At 39.8% G+C, this 22,046-nt stretch overlaps 1 protein-coding gene across 6 annotated transcripts in view; it reads right to left on the reverse strand.

The window, feature by feature from the left end:
- Positions 1 to 22,046, reverse strand: part of AFF2 (ALF transcription elongation factor 2) — a 332,557-nt gene that overhangs the window by 83,653 nt on the left and 226,858 nt on the right. For all 6 annotated transcript variants that reach the window (XM_012573138.5, XM_030272689.4, XM_072929172.1 and 3 more), the window contains exon 8: positions 11,653 to 11,704. In XM_012573138.5, coding sequence (XP_012428592.4) covers positions 11,653 to 11,704 — 52 coding nt within the window. The remainder of the gene's footprint in view (positions 1 to 11,652; positions 11,705 to 22,046) is intronic.

The following is a 22,046-nucleotide window of genomic DNA, read 5'->3' on the forward strand; positions in this document are numbered from 1 at the left end:
TGTAATTTTCTTCTGGCTTTTTTTTTAACAATTATGGCCTCTGAATAATTGTGCTTCTGCTCCCTAAGACCTTATTTTAACAGCTGACTCCAGTGTTGAATAAGAAAGAAGAAGATGAGGAATGTGTGAAAAGCAGTACGACACAGAGGCTCATCCATCAGAGAATTTTACCCTGATTCTTGTAGCTGTGAATGACTCCTACCTCTACACCTGATTTTGGTGCTAGCTGTTTTACCATTAGCTGAAGAGGCACCTTCACTGTGCTGTACTTGTTCTGTAGTGTGGATTTACCCATCAACTTACTTTGTTCGAAGGTATTTAATTATTACACAAAAGATTAAAAATGGGAATAAGCACAAACTACTTCTAGATTGTGAACAAAGATTGCAAAATGTGAAAACGATGTTTTTGTTCATCCCTATCAATTATCTGACTAGCTTTTGGATTGAATGAGCCAGTCATTCAGTTCAAAAAGAATTCCAGTCTGTACAACTTTCCTATATCACAAACGGAAGATGAATGAACTGACAAGAGAATGGCTCACAAATAACCAAGTAAAATAATTGGCATCTGCAAAATGCAAATTACATTTTTGGTGAAGTGTTACAGCCGAAGGGTCTGCTATCCAAAGAAAATATGTATTTTCCATTGCATAACTGAAAATCCAGAATTCTCATTGAAAACTATTTGATTTTGAGAAAGTGAGATTAGAAAAAAAAAAAATTTCCAAGAATGCCCCCTCACCCTCATGATTCAGAAGCACTGGTGAGCCAGCTAAGAAGGCAATTTCTGAGCCTCAAAGTATCTCGTAGAGTGAGACAGATTACACTTCCATCCCATTGAATGTGTTGGCAGAAGAAGGGAAGAAGGCAGGCCTTCATGCTCAAACTTTCCCCCTTTTCCATCAGCTGCTGCAACTCTAACTCAGGTTTATTTCCCAGTTTCTGCCTGCTTGGGTGAGCAGCCAAGTGACTATACAAATAAGTTTACAATCCACCACACTCTTCTCCTGTGCTGTAGGTATAAAAGAGACTCCTCAGAGACTCAATTCAACAGTAAAGTAAAAACAAAGATACTTTCCACATTAGTTAAGTTTTATATATATAGTTTGTATCTCCTCCTAGGTTATAATTTGTTTTGGAAATTATATCATGCTCTTATTTATACATAATGCCTTCTCTATGATCCTAAGTAACCAGCCGAGAACCACAACTGATCGACTGTGCTGTGCTCTAATTCTCTGATGATATAGTTGGTGCTAAACACAGTTGGACTTCCTCTGGAGGAGAAGAATATGGTGTGCAGCAAACAAACCATCCAGAATTGTGCTGGGAAGCAGAAAGCCAAAACCCAAGGCCTGAAGGATCAGTATGTGTATGTATAAATATGTGTGCTGTGTTCCTCATTTTTTTTTATTCTTTACTTCATTGGTTATGCTCTCCTCTACCTGTCCCCTAATGTCAACAGAGGAGATTGTATTCCTTTCTTGCTAATTGCCTTTGACAAGAAGTTGGCAACCTTGCATTTGAGATTCTGCGTGTGATGTTCCCAGTCAGTCTCACCTCGAGGAAAAAAAGGCCAATGTTACTGTGTCTAGGACCGAAAACAATGAAAAAGATAACTGTCCTCCTCATGTCACAGTTTTAAAAATGAGTATTTTTTCCCTCAGGATTCAAATGTGTGGAATGGATTAGCCAAAACCCGTTTTTTAAATATCAAGTCACCAAGCATGTGGTATCAGAAAATCAGAATGGTTCACTGAGTCCTCACTGTGTATGAACCACAGAGAGCTCCCGTCATTGCTCTGAGCAATGCAGTAACCTTCATGGCTTCACAGAGAGATGCTCAGAGTACTTGAAATACTGAAAATTTCATTTCAATCGTTGCAGTGGAGGTTGGGTAAAAGGAAACAAAAAGAAAAGAGTTTAAGTGACCAAATCTAAACCAGTCTGTCTGTGGTTTAGGAGTCACCTTAATCCTTGACGAACATGAACTGCTTTTAATTGAACAACAACACAGATATATTTGAGCTTCTCTCAGCAGGTTTTTCCAAAACCCTTTTTTCCATCAGTGTAATGGTGTAAATCAAACTAAGAAAGTGTGCAATAACAAATGTGGTCACTTCCAATTCTTGAAGAACTATTCTATAATTTTTTTTTAACAGAGAAAAGAGCTACACACACACTGAGTGCACACCGCACCCTGAGGAGTGCTTGGCTGCTTGTGTAGACATATCTGAGAGTGTTTTAAATTAGCCAGTGTGGGTACTGTGAAGATTGTTGCTCTCACCACACAGGTTTCAGTTTACTCAGGTCTTTGGTGAACTTTGCAATAAAAACTGTTACAGCTATCTGTCAGTGAACGGCCCTACTGCAAAAATAACTCACATAACGTGTTTGCTTATTTTAGGGCTTCAATACTAATGTACCTTGAAAAAAGAGGCTTGAAACAGTGTCTTCTTTTCCCATAAAAATGCTCTTGATGAGAAGCCGCTTTATGTATTAATTTTGAGTCCTCAATGCAACAAAGGAGAAATTGTAACACAACATTACAAATTCTACTGATTCTGCTTTTGCAGTTCTATGAATCACTGTAACTTACCCCAGGGGACTCTGCCGTGTCAGGGGAGTTGGACTTGATGATCTCCTGAGATCCCTCCCAACCCTGGAATTCTGTGAGTGTCAAGTTAATTTAACAATGCTAACCAATATCTCTTAACACCTAGCAGATATAAGTGTTCTTACAATACCAAGTACGGCAGAAAATGGAACTCTTTCTAGACCTACACCTGATTTTTCATAAGAATTGTTTTATTTGGAAAACAACTAAACATCCCTCGTGACAGAAATTTGGAAAACTGTACTGAATGGTCCATTTTAAAGAAAAAAAGTTGAAACTGTGGTTTGAAACATCATTTCCTGGAAATTAATTTGTTATAAATTGATCACAAATGACCAAAGCTTAGTGGATGATAATGCTATTGTAAAAATACAAAATATCTATTGGTAAGTAAAACTCAGTATTTGCAATTGTCTTATTTACTGATGACTTTTCTAAAACGTGTGTTGGGTTCACCCTCCAGAAGCCTAACAAGTAATAAAAGAATCCATTCCTTGCTGGGCTTACTCCATAGCTGTACTTCATCATGTTAATCACACGATAAAAAATTTGAAAAGACAGAAGAGACATAGAAAAGGTCAAGAATCCTTTATAAGAGAAACAAAAAGTTTTCCCCACATTTCCTTTAAGGAATAAGCAGCAAAAGGCTTGTTTCAAAGAATATCCTGTGACCTGACTGTCCAGCTGCAGACAATCACCACAATCTGAGTATTCAGTTTCCCAGTTCTAGCAGGAGACCCATATTTTGTATCCCTGGGCCTTACATGAAGAGTGCTGATATTTTGTGGTCTTATTATTAAGGTCTCTCTCTCTCTCTGTGTACTTTTAGAGTGCAGTGCCTGATTGATACTTTTGTAATGTTCACTTGCTCTGCCACAATGTACAGGCAAACACCTCAAGATATGGCCCCTTGTACCCCAGCTCAATTGCAGTTTATGCCCTTAGGTTCCCCTTTGTGATAAAGGCCTTTATCTCATTTCTTAGGGAATTCAGCCTATCCTTAGTCTTCCCCTACTTTAAGTAAATGGATAGTTTCCTAGACTTGAGAAGCAAAAGGGCAGAGTCACAGAGTACCAGCAGTGGCAGTGAACTGATGTGCTGTTCATGCTGCCCATTTATTTCCTCTGCAGGAAATAAAGACTTTGAGGATTTTAATTCATACTGAACATTATATCTATACCGAATATTAAATGCATTACAAGCAAAGAACAGAGGTAAACACATGTGAAATAACTCTTTGCTGACCTTAGTGCGGTTTAGTACATTAATCAGATGACTTAGCCTATTACTAAATTGCACAGTTCCAAAAATTAGACTTAATAGTACTGCCATGAAATTGGGAATTTTGAAAAGCAGGCACTCTCCACAAGAATACCCTGCTCAAATCAATTGCACCATCACACTGTGGTGCTGACCTGTCCCTGTGTGCAGGGAGATCTCTTCTAGGAAGATTCATCCTGCCAGCACAGAATAGAGCACCTGCAACCCCAGCAAACCTTGCAGTGGCAGATGAATTCATCCTAAGAAAAACTAAGGTGTTTAGCTTTCATTACTGTTCTCTTTCTGTAATACCTCCAGGAGAGATCAACTTTCACTTCTCTCCTTATTCTGGCTGACAGAGGGTAATTACTGGATTTATCATGCCCTTTCCAGCACCTATTTTATGGTTTTGCTGGTCACCTATGAGTCCCTCCTTCAGCCTTTTGCTCCCTGTCTGAAACCCAGCACTAGCACCATCCTCTATCAGTGTAAAAAACTCCCACGAATTCAGATTTTGAAGTTCATAGACAGTTGCTTATGCTTTTACAGAAGAACAGTGCTGCAGATGGCCAGTGTAAGAAAACCAGACACTTTCTTCACCAAAATGCTTCACGAGTCATTCATGATAAAATCCCACTCTCCTTCTGAGGAGCAAAGGGAGATAAATGTGTCCTGTGTGGTCAGATTAGTGAGTGTTGAGCACTGAGATGGCCTGCAGGTATCACAGACTTCAGATTTATTTTACAGGACAGTATGGCCAAGGCTGGCTTTTCTCTTAGCAACAACAATGCTGGGGTTGATCAATTCTCTCACCTGCTGCTGCCTCTGCTTTGTTGCCAAAACACTACAGGGCTTTTGCATAAGTTGCATACATAACAAGAGGCTCTGGCAAAATATATTTTCCTCATGCTTATAATAAAGACTCCTTTAAAAACATTGTGTGTGCAACCATCCTGTGGACTGAAAGCCTAATCTCCCTCTTCTCTCCCAACCCAAAGAGGCTGACAGATCTCCAGCATCAGGTTCTTATGGCTCTACTGAGGAATGACCTCTTTTTAAGCAGTGACAGAGGCATCCGGGGTTCTAAAGCTTCTCTCTCACATGAATTATGTCTTACAGTGGGGTTGACAGAGCTTGGTAGCCTCAGGCTGTAGCAGGAGTGAACCCAAGAGCAGCCCCTGTTAGAGTGTTGGGGGTTTATGGAGTGCCTGCTTACTTGTGGGGAAAAGAGGAGAAGGCTTCCTGAAGATGTTCCTGTAAAACTTTTCAGCTAAGGCATGTCATTCCCACTTCATAGGGCTGTCAGCCTGCCAGCATTTATTTTCCTCTATTTTTTTCTTTACTGTGGTGGAGGGTTTTTGACTCTGAGCTGCCAGTGTCAAGCCATGGAACCACTTGGAAAAAGTGAAGTGGGAAGGATGGGGTTCCTCCATCTGTGCTGGTCTGGGCAGGTGCTGCTCCAGAGCCCAGGCAAGAGCACAGCTGCAAGATGCAGGGGCAAAGTCCTTGTTGTTGATCTGTGCTCCTGTGCACTCTACAGCAACCATTTTTCCTGAGGGTTGTGTTAATCCCCTTCCTCACTGATGGATGACCTCCACAATATCAACATGTGTGAAAAAAAATGACATGTGATTCTGTGAATCTGAACAGGTTAAAAGCTTTTGATAAAACTGTGTTTTAGTGGTGTGCTATGCTTTTTGCAGAAAGCTCAGCCCAGATCTCAGGGTGGCTACTGAAAGCTGCTGCTGATAATAAACAAATTATATGAACCTAACATCATTACCATGTGAATTATAACCTTAGATACATCAGTCATCAAACCTCTTAGCACCGAAGATTTGCCCAATACAAGCTGGAGTATTAACTCACACAGCTGATATCTTGTTTCAACCAGTGTTGTGCACAATAAAATAATTTGAATAACAATTAAAATGGACCAAGGTAACAAGAAGCGACATATATCTATGAAAGGATTTTTCATGGTTACAGACTGACAAGATTGGAGAATGACTGCATTATCCTAATAGCTTCTGTTTTCATTAATGGCTTAATGAAAACATTCCCCTACAATTATAAAGCATGACTGCAAATCTTAAACACTGGAATGTGTGTTCTTTATCAAACACAAGCTGCTGTGGCTACAACTGATGCTGCACCACTCTGGGATTTCAATGGAACCCAATGACAGATAAACTGTTTACATTAAAAGACTCTATCAAAGTTATTTTGCACCTAGTTTCTTCCTAATCCATCTGATTTTTCTATAGCTTTGACAAGATGACCTCTCTCACTGTGTGTGCAGTATTGATGTCATTACTGAAGAGCTGTTCTTCAGCCTTTCTGCTGATAACAAAGTAAATGGAAATGTAGAGAAACCTTGGGGAAGTAAACAGCTTGTTCAGGAGCCAGCTAAAAAATGGGAAAAAATACAGCAGGTAAGGATATCTATTGTTACAAGGAAAGTGATCACTGGTGCACTTAAAAAAATGTTTACATGATACGATGAAGGCATATTATGCCTTAGAACTTCATAAATTCTAAAAAATTTAACTTGAATAAAGGCATTGAAAGCTCAGCATGTATTATAAAAATTCAAAGCTTAGCCTATGGCTGATTACCTTTTAAGACTCAGCTAAAACCCAAGCATTTTGAATTTAATTATCTAATAATTACCTACCAAAAAAGAATTATGTTTATATAAAATACAAACAATAGAGCAGGGCCATGGATTACATGTATGTCTTCTGTTTCTAGGGTTTTCAGAAAAGTGGCAATCACTAAGGGGAGAAGAAAAAAAATCAGTAGAAAAGAAAAATATCTTATTGATTTGTTCTGCCAAAACCACTATATACATGAAATACTGAAAATGGAGCAGGTCTGTAACTAGTATCAAAGTTTATTTGGTTCAAAAACACACAGAACACTAGCAATGTGCTTTAAATTAAGTACACATTTAAAAGGTTAACAGGACGATTCCTTAGGCAGAAGAACAAAGAGGAGCTGGTAAAAGAAAATTGGGTACACCACAGCTACTTAAAATACTGTATTCAGGCACAAGTCATTTGGATGCCTTTGAGCTCAAAGCTTATTTGAATTATACAGAGGTGTTTTAGAGAACAAAAAATACTAACCTGCATTTTATCTAAGCTCTTTCAGCTGAACTGAGCTACTAATTAAAAATCTTTACTACTCTTCCTAATGTCTGATGTACTTTTTTAACAGAGTAATAAAGCCATCTAAAAAATGTGTCCTTCCTTGGAGAAGAGTGTTAACATCAGCATCTCTGAAATGCCTTGTCATCTCCTCGTTTTACTAAAGCATGTCTGTCATCTGCCTTGATTGTACCTCTTGTAGCCAGTCTGAACATCCTGTGCCATGCTGAATGCAATACTGATGCATGTGCCAATTGACAACACCAAGAGAATTCACAATCCAGGTAATGCTTACCTGTTACAGTACCTCTCAAATAATACATTAAACAGATGTGTACCTGATATTATAAATATGTGACATAAAAATCTATTGGGCTGGTCAGTGTACATATTAAAAAACTATTCAAGTAGGTCAAATTGTGGATAACTTAAAACTTTAAAGACAGCAATTTTAATAAAACTGTCAATACAATTTTCTTTGTAAAAACATTTGACACTGATTATGCTGCTTATATTGAAAGAGAAACACAAGGTCTATATCTTTAGATCTTTTATTGAACTGTGAGCGCAGCATCAATAACTGCTTCTCAGCTGTAAATGAAAATTGATTCCAAATCTAACCCATCGTTTTCTGTGTGTCTTTAATCCCAAATCACCCCCAATGAGACGTGAGAATCAGCATTCTGTCTATGGGACAAAGCACGTGTCCCATGGCCAGCTCCAGGGTCTGCACTGAGGCACTGTGATGGTGCTCACACGTGTAGATGCAGGTGGGTAAATGCAGCCCCTCCCTGCTGCAGAAGGAGGTGGCAGGAGTTTGCAGCTGGGGTGGAGTCCCTGTAACTGCCTCATGCTCTACTGCAATGACCTACACGGTCCAAAGCTTTACAGGTCTGAAATCTGAAGGCACCTGCAATGAACGTCTCACTGGGCCTCCTGCAGGTTGCAGCCCAAAGAAATTCACTCAACAATTTCTGCATCAAGCCCACAGCTGCCAGAAGGCTAAAAGGAAAAGAACCTAAAATGTTTCCATGCAATTTGCAGCGGTTTGGTGAGGCTGTTGAGGCAGGATGGTATGAAAGAACTCCAGTTCAGAAAGCTTGAGAGTAGAACTCTGATTTATTTCAAATACATCGCTCTTTTGTAGAGAGCATCATCCAGACCAATTCTATTGATCCTAAAGTAAAAACATCTCAACCACTGGTGTGCAGTGAATGACGCACAGTGGCAGAACCCATCTATAAACAATGTGGACAGAAAGAGAGACAAAGAATTATTTGCTTTCTTTCCCAACTGTTTCCCAGGCTTCTGCCTGGTTAGAAACTCTCTGTTTTCTCTGACTGAACTGAGAATATCCACAGTTTGGCACTAGGAATTGAATTTGCAGTCAGCTCTCAGTTACTGAAGCCTCTTAAGCCCTCTGGGGTGAATTACAGTCTCCTTCATCACTTTCTTGGTGATATGTTGCTAGGTCATCATCATGTGTGCCTTAACCAAAATAAACCTAACATTTAAATTAAGGAGAGTCCTCCAAATCAGGAGAATTTAGGAGCAATTTCCAGTTATTCAAAATTCTGTTTGAAAAGGGAATGCCAAAACTAGGCAGCATGATCAGTAACAATCTTGCTGATGCTATTTGTAGAACAAATACCTTCCACTGACTTCAACCTGGTAGTTCCTATCCTATCCAGAAATGAAGCTCAACTTCTCAGTTACATGACTGACAATTGTGTGGTTGTGCTTCTCCTCTGCAGTGGGGAGAAAAGGAAGGCGATCTTTAACACCTGAAGCAGTACAAGGCCCACAGACCCCCGAGTAAATGCAATACAGATCATAAATAATGGTGCTTGTTCAAAGGAGTGAGGGAGCAAAACAGAAGAGCTTTGTTTCTTGCAGCCATGTTTCTAACAATTTTCCATCTTGACAAATGGACTACTGCTAGTCTCAGAACATGGGCTGATAGATCAAACTCTCCCCACATTCTACAGACTTTCACTAAAAGTTGCTTTCCAAGTACAGATATGAATTAGTGTCACTACTGTCCTGTAAAAATTGAAGGGTCCATAGGAATTCTCAAAGGAGAAATCCCAGGGCTCCCTGCTGACAACTGTTCCAAAGAATTTTCATTTCCTTAAAATTAGAGTAGAAATAAAGGAAACAAACTTGATTTTTGCATACTGTTTTGGGGTTTTTTGAATAAAAGTGAGTAAATGCCAGCTCAAGCTTCACACTGGCTGCAGGCTTATAGCAGAAAAAATCTTAAAGATAGTAAAGAAAATGATTCCATTTCCTTATAGAAATGCTGCATAAACTTCTAGAATGGTTTTGAGCTAAGAGTTTTAATCTTTTTTCTCCCTGCCAGAATGAGCACATGTGTACACCTGAATAACAACGGTCATTTGACTGCAAAATATTTATGTTGAAAAAGCCCTTGAAGTTACTTTTTTGTTGTTTATGTGTCTGACCAGTGGGTCAGATCAACCTTTCTTCCAATTTCCAATCCCCTCTCCATAAATAGATGTGGCAGAGGCTGCTGAAGTGTAATGAATGAGAGATGCAGCAGAATCCTGCTGCTCATCATTGCAAGGCCTTAGCCTGACAAAAATATAAAGGCAGACACTTATTAATTCAGGAAACTTAAAAAGCTGTGAGCTGTATAATTTTGTCTATACTCTGTAAAACAAATAGAAGAGATGCAACCATACATATGTGGGGTACAAAGGAAAGTGCAGGGCATTTAAGAAATGTTCTCAGTGTGCACTTGTTTCCAGTTACTTTACCTGGAATCCCTAAGGATACAGGTCAGTTAATAGATGACACCAAATTGGGCAGTCAGCGGTGGGCTTGGTATTGCTCAGTTAAGAGTTGGACTTGATGATCTCAGAAGATGCTTTCTAACTGAAATGATTGTATGAAAAAAAACCTATAAAATTTTCTAAGCAGTAAAAAAGTTAGAGAAACTACATGAATGGTCCCTATGGTGCTCTGTTGTTTGTCTGCAGCCTATGCTGTGACTGTGTTATGGGAAGACACGTGGAGCTTTGGAGCAGTCTGAGGCTTCCTGCAGCTCAGACACAAGCCCACCACAGAAGGGCCCAGGCTGCAGCCCCTGGCCTGGCAGCAGGGACACTGCTCAGGATGCTGCCTTGGTGAGAGGCACATCCCACACCGACAGCACGGAGGGCTCCAGAGCTGCCAGGACCTCCCTGTGCACTGAGTTCTTTCCTGCTCAGGATTAACATCAGAGATGACATCTGCTCAAGTCATTTGATATCAGCAAACACTGACCCAGGCCTTTGCTTCTCCATTCACCAGTGATAAGGGATTTCATCCTAGCAGTATAAACTGTGTGTCTGTAAATTCTACTTAAGTCACTAGAAAACTATTACTGTAGGAAAACAAGAGTAACTGCTACCTGACAGTATATTTCCATTTTTTATCTTAGGCATCTCAGGATCACAATGTCATTTTACAGGACCTTTTGGGCAAATTTGCAAACCTGATTAGTCATCGTGTTTGCACCACACTGCATTACACAAGTACACGATTTTGACCCTTTGGCTTTAGAAGACACTGTGAGTCTTGCTAGTGCTAAAAAATACCGACATGTATGACTAAGGCATCAACTTTCACCAGAAGGTAAATCTTTCCTGGCATGACCCGAAAGGATGAATTAGGTAGGCTGAAGGAGAACATTTAGGTGGTTTAAAAATAAATAAGAAAGAACGATTGGCCTATAATTAACATTTCCCAGACTGAAGAGATGGTCTTACGCTGAATTATAGCATTACCTTTCTCTCTACTGCAGATGTTTAAACAATTGAGCCCATTGCATATATAAAGTAAAATGAAGGATGAATTTAACACAAAGTTTAATTTTTTTCTGATAAGAATATTGAGAATATGAATTTCAGCAGCTTTCTCTTCCAGAATTATCCATAAATATTTATAAAGTGGGGAGGATAGAGAATGACATGAGCCACGTTTCTGAAAACAATTCTTCATTGATATCCCAAGTACATGAGAAACTTTCAGTACTGATTTAGAGCTGCATGCTGAGGGCTTTGCCTCTCACAAATGGGAGTCACTGGATTACTGTGGACTCCCAACCCTTTACTCTCTGACTGGAACAAAAACTTACAGACCAAATTTTCATGCGTGGGCTTGTATAAATGGATTGCAAAGTGCAAACAAACTCTGTAGTTGTGCTCTTATGTGGTCCTCTTACACACACTTGCAAAAAGCTCATCAATTCAGAAAATGGGTGCAAAGCAAGAGGAGGCTGTTCCACAGTTAGTTTGGTAGAATGAGGACAGAGATTCAGAACACATTGGCTGTTCCTGGGTGATGCTCTGTGTGGTCTCTAATTCAAAGGTTAATATGTCATATTGTGGTTCAGTTTAATCCACTTCACAAAGTTAACCAGCAAAACTGAAATACATTCCTGTTTGAGAGTGTTTCCTCTAATGAGAAGGAAGTAAACAAGGTTTAAGATGATGGATTCTGCAGCTCACCAAAATGCTTTTCATGCAAATATAGTAAGTCAACACACAAACAGATCCAACCAATGAAATAACTTTCTCAGTTGAAATGATCTATGCATTATATTAGATGTATTTACCTGATCATTATCATCTTCATCACTGCTGAGTTTTAGATCATCCTCAAGCATTCTGAAAATAAGAGAGAAACAATACAGAATTACATTTAATGAAATAACTTCATATACAATGGGCCAAATCTACACCTCAGCAAAGTCAAAGGAAAAACTTTCTTTCCATTCAACAGCAAAACCAGACCTGAGGTAAATAAAGTAATGAATAGTCCATGTATGTATATATTAGTGCTTCTTTGTGATTCTAGGGAAGAACAAATGACTTTCAGACTCATCCATCATAAAGTTTGTCAGTCAGCTGCTCTTTCATGTGCTCTTTTATTTCCACATTGTCTTACAGGGTTTATAACATATACACCTACATGTGTTTCTAAATCAGAAGACAAATTCAGCTGTGAGACTGCTAAAAACTGAGAAAAAGTCATCCATGTATCATTCTTAGTCTGGGGCACCACCAATTTCCTTTCTGGTATCAATCCCTACCTTATCAAACTGAGAATGCAAAGTGGATAATAGCAAGAAGAGGAGGTGTTTGTTTGAGGTTTGATGTGACCACAGAGGTTTTTAGTGTCCAAAGGTAGACCAAACATCTTCCAAGCTTGGAACCTGCCTGTTCATACCCCTATTTTTTTTTCCCCATTTATTTATATTTTAAAACAGAGAAATCTCACAGGCCTGTACCCTGCCCTTGGTTAAGGGGAAGGAAGCTCCTAAAAGATGTGGCTGTCTCTATGCCTCCTTCCCTTCCTTTGTCAAGAGTTGAATTGCAAATTACTGTATTAACACCCATATGACTTCAGACCAAGACTTGGGTACAGAAAATACACGGGGTAAGAAACCAGGTTATTTGCTGCTACAGAGACAGAAGAGGTCTCTCATTTGGGGCTCTCTCTACCTAGAGAGACAAGCAGTCACCAAGTAAGGTCCTGTATAGTTTCCCATATATTCATGCTTTTATCTGAGCTGATAATCATCTGGGCACACTTCTACCTCACACCCATCTTTTCACCTTGACGAACTGTCTTATCACAGGATGACATATGAATGAATTGGCACATCTCCCCCTGACCTGCTGCAGCAGCCACTAAAGTCGCAGATCTTCCTTTCTGCCAGCCCCAGCTCCTTTACCCACGGCAGGAGGCTTGCAAATTGCAATTATTGTTTCCTTTCTTCCTTGATGGGGACTGAAGTATATGATTTTTTTTACTGTTAGCCTTTAAATAACTCTAGCAATCAATGGATGTTCTGTTAGGAAGGGTTTTTTTTTTTTTTGTTTCAAGACTAACAGTAAATCATGGAAGCCTCCTGACACATGGAATTTTAAAGAGGGGACAATAATCCCAATGTGGAAATTTTAGAACATTTGAAGCCCTGATGGTGCCCTTGCGAAGGAGATCTTTAAACTGGTTTGTGAGTCATCTGTCTTCCAGCAACCTCTGTTGTCGGGCAACCCAGTGGTTACAAATATCTGGACACAAAACTACTGGTCATTAGCATCCTGATAAATGGCCGATGCCTCCCTGTACTATCTGAACCCACAAAAGTACCACTGCAGCATGGATTTAAAAAAAAAAAATCTTCTAAAACTTAGTATTTGTGGGGGGTTGACCTTGTCTGGATGCCAGGTGCCCACCAAAGCTGCTCCATCTCTCCTCTTTTCATCTGGACAGGAGAGAGAAAATGTAACAGGAGGCTTGTGGGTCGAGAAAAGGACAGGGAGAGATCACTCAGCAATTACTGTCATGGGCAAAACAGACTCAGTTTGGGGAAATCAATTCGAAGTATTGCCAATTAAATCAGAGTAGGACAATGAGAAATAAAACTAAATGATAAAACACCTTCCCCCCACCCTTCCCTTCTTCCTGGGCTGGACTTCACTGACAATTTTCGCTGCCTCCCCGTTCACAGGGGTGCAGGGGGATGGAGAATGGGGGTTATGGTCAGTTCCTTGCACATTGTCTCTGCAGGTTCTTCCTCCTCAGGGGAAGGACTCTTCCCATGCTTCCCCTCTCCTTCCAGCATGGAGTCCCTCTGGCAGGAGCCAACCTCTCATGAGCTTCTTGAGGGGCTTGGCCTTCCTACAGGTTGCAGCTCTTCAGGAACCATTCCAGAGTGCCTCCCAGAGTGCCTTCCATGGGTACATCCTCCTGAGGCACAGGCTGCTCCAGTGTGGGTCCCCCATGGGGTCACAAGTGCTGGCAGCAATCCTGCTCCAGCGTGGGCTTCTCTCTCTAGCAGAACACCAGCACAGTGCTCCCAGGGGGTCACAGGCTTCTTTGGGCATCCCCTGCTCTGGCCTGGGCTCCCCCCGGGCTGCAGCTGCATCCCTGCTGCCCAGGACCCGCTGTGCTGCAGGGCACAGCCGCCCCTCCATGGGCAGCACCAGGGGCTGCAGGGGAACCTCTGCTCCACACCTGGAGCACCTCCTGCCCCTCCTTCTGCACCCACCTGCTGTCTGCAGGGCTGCTCCTCTCACTGACTCCTACTCCTCTCTTCAGCTGCTGCTGCACAGCAGTTTTTTCCCTTTCTGTTATGCCAGAGGCAGTGCCACTGTCCCTGCTGGGCTCGGCCTTGGCCGGTGGCGGGTCCATCCTGGGGGGTGGCACCGGCTCTGCTGCAAGTGGGGGAAGCTTCCCACAGCCTCTCACAGAAACCACCCCTGCAGCCCCCCTGCTGCCAAAACCTTGCCATTCAAACCCAATACTCAATTTTTCAGGGATTATTAATCTTTAGAGGCCTGGACTTTGGCGATGAACAGAAACTTTTAATGCTGTTTATCTAGCAGACACATTCATTTGTTTCCCCAGAGCCATTACTTGCTGTGCCATTCTCAATGTATCGCTGTGCCTTGATCTATCCACAGTCCCTGATTGTTATCTGCAAGTCTCATTACACCAGAAGGACAATACCCCCAGGAAACCGAGACCATTTTCATACAGGACTACATCATTCTGACTCTTAACTCTAATTCAATCCTACACTCCTGCTTTTAAACCTACATTTCACTTTAATGTGTAAATTATCCACTGCTTTAAAGAATCACTGCTAGATAATGCATTCTATTGTTATTTTTTAATGCAGATTTAAGTGGATATAATGCAAAGATCATTAATGAAACCCAAAGGGTGGTGTGTTTTCTTTCTTCCAGCTATTGGGTGGTTTGGGTTTTAGTGGGTGTTTTTACTTTTTTTTTTTTTTTTTTTTCTTCATTTGTTATGTGTTAAATTCCTTTTTGACATACCCTGGTAGAAATAAACCAAAAAGGACAAAAGAAATTCCATATTGGATAAATGGAAAGAACAAAGAAGAAAACATAAAAAAGATAAATGGATACACTTACTAAACTAACCCTACAGCCATCTAAAATGGCTGATTAATAACTGTCCTCATACAGCCTACACTGCAGATACTTTCTAACAAGTACAGTAAGCACAAGACATGTTTATTGAATATTGAAAAATATAAAATTGATATAAAACATGATTAGTAGGAAGGACAACTGTTAAGAGTTGGTTTCAGAGAAACTAAATTTGCAGGATTTATGAGTTCCCTTCAAGAGACTAATAGATGTTTAGACAACTAGAGAGAGGAAAAAAATTGGATTTTGGCATTTCTTTAGCAGTTCCAAGCTTATCACTTGGGGTATATAATTCTTCTTAGCCCGTTCTGCTAAATGAAGAATATGTCATCCTATTCAGTTCCAAAACTCAAAGTCTAAACAACTAAACATACCAGCTTCTAAAATGCATCACACTCTTCTGGCAGATGGAATAATTAAAGAGAAATTGAGTATAGTATCAACCAGAAATATATGGTAGCCAGAGAAGTGAGGAAATAAATTAGAAATACACAGTACATGCAAATGTAGAATGCTGAACATTTCAAATAACCTGCTCCCAGAGATTATTGGTTAGAAAAAGTAGTGTTTTACGGAACACAAAGGACTGGATGGTGTTGCACAATTTTAAAATGTGCTTAATATTCTGAAGACATGGGTCACAGTAGCTTGTACTGTTTAATGTTTCCATTAACTCTCATTTATAAGCAAGTACCATCTGATTGCACTCAAAGCTCAATAAGGACTTTTAAAGATTGCCAGCAACCTTAATTCAAGGTGACTATTTCACTATCATATCTAGAAAGGTACTTTAGCTTCAAAGCCTTGAGACAGAAGAGCTCTGTATCTACAGCTCTCCAAAACACTGTCTGGATGGTCTGAAGGTGAAATTAGGCACTCTTGAGTGAGAGGTCTATCTAAATACCCATATGATCTATTTTGCTCTATGTAATTGTTCACCTCAGAAGCACCCAGACTGGAGATTAAAGAGCATATTTGTTATTAAGATCAGGACAGCTATTAATAAAGGCCAATTTGGAGGCTATGTTAAAATTACAATGAATGCTGCCAATGAGGGCAAATCAAAGAGAAAACTGCCTGTATCAGAAAGCTGCCTCCAGGGGTGTTATGAATTCATTTTATTTCCTATTCTTCTCTGACCCAGCTGACATTATTATTGAATATACACGTACTTGTTTGTCTTTTCATCCATAGCTAATGCAAAACACCACTTTAGGGAAAGAATGGGATTAAGTAGGATTTTTTATTTCATTATTAGAGCAATGCCATTTACTATAACAGCAGAAGTTGTGTCAGCACATTTATTATAATCTACAATTTTCAGAGGTTTGTAATTTGGAATGTGAAATTATTGCGAAGCAGAAATGTTGGGACAAAGCAACACATTTATCTGTGGTGTAAGTAGGGGCAATCTCATTGACTGACTACAATACCCACTTCCTCAAGGGATAAATTTGCTCCCAAAGCAGATTGTTCCTACATTACACATTTAGCTAGACAAATGGCTGAACAAGGGCTTTATTAGGGTTGGTTCTCTAAAAGTCACACTAGAAATAGTAAGAACACGAACACTGAAATGGGACTTGTAGCCCATCATGACTTTTGAGTTCAGTGGATGTTTTGTGCACACCAGACCTCCTGATTTGGGATCCTTTCAACAAGCATGTGAGGATTTGGAGACGACATGAGATAATTCACTCCCTGAAAAAGCACTACCACAGTATTTCTCCATTTCAATTACTTATACAGAAGACTCTAAACTTCTTAAAGGAATATTTTCACGGTATCCTTTTTTTTTTTGTTTGTTTGTTTGTTTAATGTATAGTGTATTTAAATGCTTTTAACAAATGAATAAGGTCCTGATTGCTGGTAGACTTCTGGCAATGCTATGCATTTCTTCCTGCTCTGGTTGTTGAGGGCTGGGATGGGAGTCTGCTGTGCTTACAGTATCATGATTGGTGATACAGCTTCCTTAAGGAGGAGGTGTTTAAAAGGCAGCACGGATAGGATAAGGTTCTGCATGTCTAATTTACTCTGAGATCAGTTCACCACTCACTGGGGCTCACTCTAATGTGAAAAAAGCCTTTTGGGAATGAAGAGGATGGAGGAAAGGGAGGATGGTGTTGCAAGCAGACATCCAAGGGAATACTGGGCAATTCCCTAATTCTGAGCTGCCCAGAAAATTAACTCACTCATGTCAAACCAAATCTGTACAAAATGCATATCCTATCTGAGTCACATCACAGCAAACACAAGTGTTGATTCTGCAGGAAGGAGGACAGGCAGTGGTGTTAACCAGACACACAGACATGCCATTCTTTTCTTGTCAGGTTTGTCTCTGGTAAAATGGGAATACATGAAAACATTTCTAAGATTTCTGTGCTACAACTAGTTATTCCATTCAATGTTAAAGAGAGAGTTTAGAGTGTTATATCAAGTTTCAAACTTGTGAAACTTATTAAGATTTAATCCAGAACAGGCAGGAATCTAATAAATGTCTTTGGGGTGAAAAGGTAGTACACTGCAGCCTGAGTTATGAAGGCCTTGTCACTCCCGTTTGCAGCAATATTCCTGCAGAGGGAACACGGTCCATGCAAATAGTGACTAGCACTGAGATGCAACCTTTCCTACCCCTGAACTTGCATGGAAATAAGGCCATCAGTTCAACACAATCTCTGCTGGTTTACCCCATGGACTTCATACCCAACTTGTTTTTCATTTTCCTAGTACATTTCTCTGTAGTATATAAGATTTCTCCAAGAATGGTAACTCAAAAGGTATCATGCAAATGACAAACTGTATAATGGAATTCAGATGTATTTCAAGAATGTGTTGCACACACTGGAGCACAATTTTATCATTTATCAAGAGGGAAGAAGGGGGCCTATGTGTGTGAAAACACCTAACAGTAGATTTCCCCAGAGAAGTTCATAATACAGTGAACAAAAAACAGAGGAAATGAAAATAAACGGTAGAGTAATTCCAAAGGAAAAAGGAAGATCTTTTGTTTTAAAGCATCCCACCAATAAATCTTGAAACCTTATATTCATTCTTTTTCTGAAATGTGCAAGTCATCCTTACATTATTTCCTCTGAGATACTGTAAGAGTTATGGTAAAAGAAAATCTCAGAAGATTAAATGGAATTTACAAGCACCATTTACCTTAATAGTCAGGACCATTTGTCCAGCAATTTTATACATACTTAAATATAATTTATTAATTTTCCCTTCTCCTTATCCACCATTTTCTTTCATTACATTTTTGTCAATGATGAAGTCAGTCTTGCAAACTGTTACTCACAGAAGTAACTTCTGCTCATTAAAGCAGCTTCAATGGCCTCAACAGGGCTAATTTGCTTAAAGTAGAGATCAACTCCTCAGTCTATAGCCTTAAATCACCTCCCCTCAGACAGGACTAAAGTCAAGTTTTGTGTCTTCACTGTGAAACAAGGTGTGAGCAATAGAGGTGCCTGTTCTCTTCCCTGCCACAGGAAAGGCACTCATTATCCTGCTGACATGGTCAGCCTCCTCCTGGCCACTGATGGAGAAGGATGGCTTACTAGGACACACTCCATCGTGTGTTGTCACATCAGCCTGCCTTAGTGTTCCGGGCACCATATCAGTAATTAGTGTAATTACAGATGGTGAGAGAGGAGTAACCCCTGTGGTTTTCTATTAGGTACCTCACAATTAGAGAGTGCACTTCATTACTCATCTCTCCGTATCATCTCTTAATTTCAAAAGGATTAAGCAAAATTAATTCTTTCAGTAGAAGAATTTCTTTATCCAGCCATCCATTAATGTCTATGTATAAAAAGCTTTTCAAGGCAACTAAGATATTAAGTTGCTAACAAAGTGCATTATAACTACTGCTCTGTTGACAGGCATTTTGTGTTTCATTAAAGCTGAGACAAGAACTCTGGGAGAAGGGAGAAACCTGCTGCCAAATTTTATGAGAATTGGCAAGTTTAGCACAAATAATACTCTGGTATATTCAATAACTTCACCTCTCTATTGAGCTTCAATTCTGCTTGCAAACAATGCTTCCAACAGAATGGGATCAGAGCTGGGTCAAATATTTTAACAGTGTAATAGGAAGTTGCAAAAAAAATCACAGAAAGCAGTATTCTTCTGTTTTGAGCTGGTGAGTTGATATTTTTGCCTTAATAACACTCATACCACTGGGTTTTCCTTCTGCCTTAGAAAAGTGCAATCTCCTTCGCCTTGTGTCTCCCTCACTGCCCAGTGACTCTTCAGTACAACACACATCTCTGTTTGTCAAGTTCAGAGCATGATGTATCATTGAAGCAAAAAGAGAGGGAAGAAAGAGAGAAAAGAAGATGAGAACAAAGAAAAGTATGGGTCCAGGAAAAACACAGGGAGTGACTAATAGTTTCTAAAAATGCCAGTATAAAATGGGCATTCTTGAGTTTGTGAAGAATAAAAATGAGTACCCACCTTTTTTAGTGTGTTCAATTCTGACAGTGTGCACAAAGCTTTTACTATTTTCCCTTTGATAAACTGCAATGGCTGATATAATTTTGGGTTCTGCTATTTATCAAGAGCAATATATAGTCCAAGAGCCATTTCTGTGATACATACTCATTTCCAATATATTCCACATGAAAAACACCTGCTTACTCTAACCATATTTGATTAAAACTGTCTCCTAGCCAGAGCACCACTATTTTCTCTGGTAAACAAGCTTTCAGTTGGCATATTTACACACAAAGGCTATAGGAACTTAGCACACAGTTAAACAATGATTTATAATTCTTCTACAACTTGCAAAGGTGACTTTAAAAAATCATACCAGAAAATATATTAAAGAAATTTGTTCAACAAGGAACGAAATCACACAGGACTGGCTCATCTATCCAATGTTCTACAGTGCATATGACCCTGTAAATGGGTCTGGCTTCTTCATTTCTGTGAAAATGAACAACAACTTAATGAAACTGTAAAGGAATTCTTTACTTGCTCAAAAGGAAGACTCAAGATGTTTAATAAAGACTGGTTGAAGGAGGTCTTCCAGCTGAAGATACTGAAAAGGCAACACAGTGAGTTGTGACATGGCTTTTATGATATGTTATGGAGAATGGGATCTTTTGCTTCAGAAACAGTCTTTGTGCATATGAAGGAAAGTGAAATTTGCCACACCAGGTTTTTAAAGAACACTGTAATCTTAGTGCCTGACTTACAGATTTTCAGGGGTGTGCATTACCAGAGCAGAATTCCAAGCAGGAATTCAAGTCCTCTGTGCTGTCCTGCTGATGGTGCACAGTGAATAAAACAGGGGTCGGCCACAGGGAAGATGAGCAAGTTCCAGGGGCTTGTGTGTGCATGGGAGAACTGACCAGCACTTTCTGGGCTGCAAAGGCATTACAACTCTACAAAAATACTGCTGGACCGTGCCTGGTACACAGGGTAGTTCAGGGATGATCATCAGCAAAAATCCCCACAGAAAGCAAAGATAAGGGGATGCTGAGGAAAGTGAGCTTCATTTTCACTGCCCTAATTTGTGATCAGTGTTTAAAGACACTTTTGTACCTGCAAAATCCTGTATCAATAATCCACAGCTATCCCACATATCTGATAGAGACTTTCAAAGACAAATGAATCTTCAAGTAAGACTGTTCACTTCTATCCCTAAATGAACATTCTGTTGATCAGACTAAAAATGTATAAACAGAAGAATCCAAGCAGTACTAAAACTAACATAAATATAGGGGATAAAACCAAGCAAGACTAAAACTAATATAAATAGATTGGATAAATGAAAAAAAAATACTTAAATGATTTCTGAATCTGGGTGATTTATAAGGCACTGCATATGCATGAGAAAAATCAAGTACCAAGCACAGTGCTGAAAACACTGACTCATGCAAATAATCCTTGCTCCTGCAAGCACTATTTTTCAGGCTTAGATCCAAACACAATGCCTGACACTGTTTGCTCTGATAATCACTCTAAGATAAACAGATTTGAATAACTGCAAATACTTCCAAGCATTTCCTTTCACTTATAATGTAAAAAGAAAAATTAGAGGATAAAATGAAAATGTATGTTTCCACTTCTAGATTTCATACATCATTAATTCTGTAAAAATATATCCATCTTCATGCTGATAGCTCTCTTTGCTTGGCAAGCTTGAAGAATGCAATATGCTAGATAACCTGATTGAAAATTTGATCCTATTGTTTAACAGAATGAGGATTGTTTCATAAGGGGCTCCAGCATGTCTGTGCACATTTTCCCCTAAGTAACAGTGTAAGACTTGTATTTCCCCAGACAGCTGAACATTTACGTTGATGTACTTGGCTAGAGATCCAATCTTGCTCTGACTATAATACAGGAGAATTTTCCTCAGCATTTTGAATTATGGCACTGAAATAATTTAACAGTGCCTTCTGTGCATGTTACACAAGTTTTCTGATACAGTTACTGAAAGTTTGCTTACCCTATAAATTGTGCCACATGGTTAAACCATTCTTTGTCCTGAGAAGTGAGGATATTATTTTTAGTATCACTGCAAATGGTGTAAATCTGGAGAAGCCAGCATTTCCCCACAGCCACACACACCCTGTGTACACACACCCTCCAATCTTTCTAGTCCCCAGGTTGCTTCTGAGCTCTCTGCTAATTTGTGCTTGCAGAGCCCTCTACAGCGCTGGAAGAATGAAGCTGTGAAGAACCAAGAAAGGAACATTAATGGTTGGTTTAAATGGCTGCATTAGGGATACTCAGAGACACTGTTTATGTCCAATTACAGAACCACAGAATGGCTGGGGTGGGAAGGTACCTCTGGAGATCATCTAGTTCAACACCCTGCTAAAGCAGGGTCACCCAGAGCAGATTGCACAGGATCACATCTATACAGGTTTTGAATATCTCCAGTGAGGGAAACTCCACAACCTCTCTGGGCAGTCTGTTCCAGTGTTCAGTCACCCTCACACTAAAGAAGTTTCTCCTCCTATTCAGATGGAACTTTCTCTGTTTCAGTTTGTGCCCACTGTCCCCTGTCCCTTCTGCTTTAATATCT

This window comes from Taeniopygia guttata, chromosome 4A, assembly GCF_048771995.1.
Source record: "Taeniopygia guttata chromosome 4A, bTaeGut7.mat, whole genome shotgun sequence".
In the NCBI taxonomy this organism is placed as follows: domain Eukaryota; kingdom Metazoa; phylum Chordata; class Aves; order Passeriformes; family Estrildidae; genus Taeniopygia; species Taeniopygia guttata.